The 2,301-nt window shown below is 42.9% G+C and overlaps 1 protein-coding gene across 1 annotated transcript; it reads right to left on the bottom strand.

The window, feature by feature from the left end:
* Window positions 1-1,501: 1,501 nt before the first annotated feature.
* LOC106521843 (triple functional domain protein) lies at window positions 1,502-2,286 on the bottom strand (the record flags this gene model as incomplete). The annotated part of the gene is given in 3 exon segments (XM_014014587.1): window positions 1,502-1,603; window positions 1,879-2,069; window positions 2,150-2,286. Coding segments are annotated over 3 exon segments (348 nt in total), but the record flags the coding sequence as incomplete, so codon positions are not given.
* Between the last annotated feature and the right edge of the window lie 15 nt (window positions 2,287-2,301).

Here is a 2,301-nt window from a genome sequence, read left to right as displayed (position 1 = left end):
GAGAGAGAGAGAGAGAGAGAGAGAGAGAGAGAGAGAGAGAGAGAGAGAGAGAGAGAGTGTGTGTGCGTGTGTGTGTGTAGTTAGTAATGAGAGACAATTACAATGCACATAATGCATGAGTGCTTCTCAGTGGTTAGTTGAGTTGTCAACACGTATAAAAAGAAGCTGAACACTCAGTTTTAATGCGTTAGGATCTCGGCTTCATGCTGCTCCAACAGCTGACGAACTTTATTTAACCCATCTGTGAGTTCAACAGAAAACACACAACTCTTTTCTGACCGTGGGTTCCTCCAAGCCGCTCTCAACTCATTTTTCTGGTTGAGGAGGAAAGCTGAACGTGGCGCGGAGCCAGGACGAAGGGGGGTCCTGTGGGCGTTCGTGAACTCACAGAGCGTCACCAGCGTTGGTGGAAGCATTTTCAGCCCACAGAGAGAGTTAGATATACAAACATCCACAGAAAACACAGCCCCAGATATACAGATGTGTCCGCCGACAGATGGGACAAAGCACAGTTTGACCGCAGGACATGGGCAGAGGACAGAGGACAGAAGGCAGAGGACAGAGGACAGAGGACAGAGGAGGAGGAAATCAGGAAGACAGGAGAGAGGAGAGAGCGCCTGGAGGAAGGTTTTCAGCTCATGGATTCAAACAAACAGCAGATTAGGAACAATGAAGGAAGAAAAGCTGAAGTTTGAAAGCATCTGGTTTGGACGAACACAGACACTCTCCCCGTTTATAACATGTTTATTAATGAAATAACCCAGCCACAACATTATGACCACTGAGAGGTGGGCCCAGATCTCAGCTTATCTGAACATGTGATGGATGACCGGGACAACAAATAAAGCTATAGTTCAGGTTTTGGTTTTGTTTTTTGAAGTGGGGTTCTGCGGAAAAGTTATGAACACTCACTATCTTACCTGTTGCAGATAGCTTTTTTGGGGGAAAAGCGGTTTCATATATCACAAGCAAAATTTTATTTTGAACAGGGCCAAAAACAAAGTGGATTGCTACAGTTTTAAGAAGTTGGATCTAAAATATTTTGAAGCATTTGATGCATTATTTTATTATGAGAGACAATGTCTGTTTTGTCTCACGGTTATTCTAATTTGGGAAAATGACCCAAACTAAGGCTGTACAGTGCAACATATAAGTGGCATATGCTATAAATAATAGCTCCAACTACTTTCCCTTTCAGGAGGATTAACCCTTTAGGGCCCAGATTAGAAACAGGCATTAAAATGTGGAAACTAAATTATTTTCACAGGGACTGAGAGAAAAAGGATGAGACTTGGGTGGTCATAATGTTATGGCTGATTTGTCTCTCTTTTTTATTCTTCAGTAAAATCTCCTAAAACATTACAACTTCAAATACTAAATGTTTCAACTTTATCATTTCAGTTTTATTTAAAACTGCGTTAGTCCAACCCTGAAGAAAACGTATAAAAACAAAATAAAACAAACAAAAAAAAGGAATAATTATTGTTTGTGTAGATTTTACCTTGAGCACAATCTTGTTGTCGTTAGTTGGGGTGCGTCCCACCCATAGAGCAAACTTACAGGGGTCTCCTTCAACGTGCTCCGTGACCCCCAACTCTGACGTCTGAGGGGAAAGAACAGGAGACGGCTGAGATGACGAGGAAACATTAACCCAAGTTTAAACATTGACTCATAAAAACTTCAAACAGCTGTTCAGTCGTAGTTAATATAGTTATTTTGGTCACAGCAATTTTATTCATTGTTGCTGTGTTGATGTGTGAAACTTGATTGTGCGTCCTTCCTGTGTGCTTTTATTTGTCGTTCTGCTGCTGATGCTGCAAATAAGAACGTTTCTGTTACAGAGAGAAGCTTTGTGTGTAGGATCCATCAGGTACTTACAAACAGTTTGCTCTTGTAGATGTATTTGCTCCGGCCGTTTGAGTCCTTCACCTCCTTGCTGAAGACCAGAGACATCTCAAAGAGGAAGAGGTGGCGCTCCCGACCCTTACGGATCAAAGTCTTTGGATCCCACACCTGGAACGAGTCCTGGAGGATGAGCTCGCCCTGCGACTCCAGGTTTTCGTCAAATCCTTGGAGGAAGTAGAGATTGAGATTAAAAATACGTTTTAAGATCTAAAAACCTAAAAAAAAGGATGGATAAACCGCTCACCCTCCAGCATGGAGAGGTGCATGGCATCGTTGGCTTTCTTGGGAACGCTGAGCATCACCTCCAGGCCATCTTTGATCTCTCCTTTACCTTCTTCACAGCACGTCAACAGCTCCTACACACACACACACACACACACACACACACACACACAC

Source organism: Austrofundulus limnaeus, unplaced genomic scaffold (assembly GCF_001266775.1).
Source record: "Austrofundulus limnaeus strain Quisiro unplaced genomic scaffold, Austrofundulus_limnaeus-1.0 Scaffold117, whole genome shotgun sequence".
In the NCBI taxonomy this organism is placed as follows: Eukaryota; Metazoa; Chordata; class Actinopteri; order Cyprinodontiformes; family Rivulidae; genus Austrofundulus; species Austrofundulus limnaeus.
Note: the sequence above shows the minus strand (reverse complement) of the source record. Positions and strands in the feature narration are given on the sequence as shown.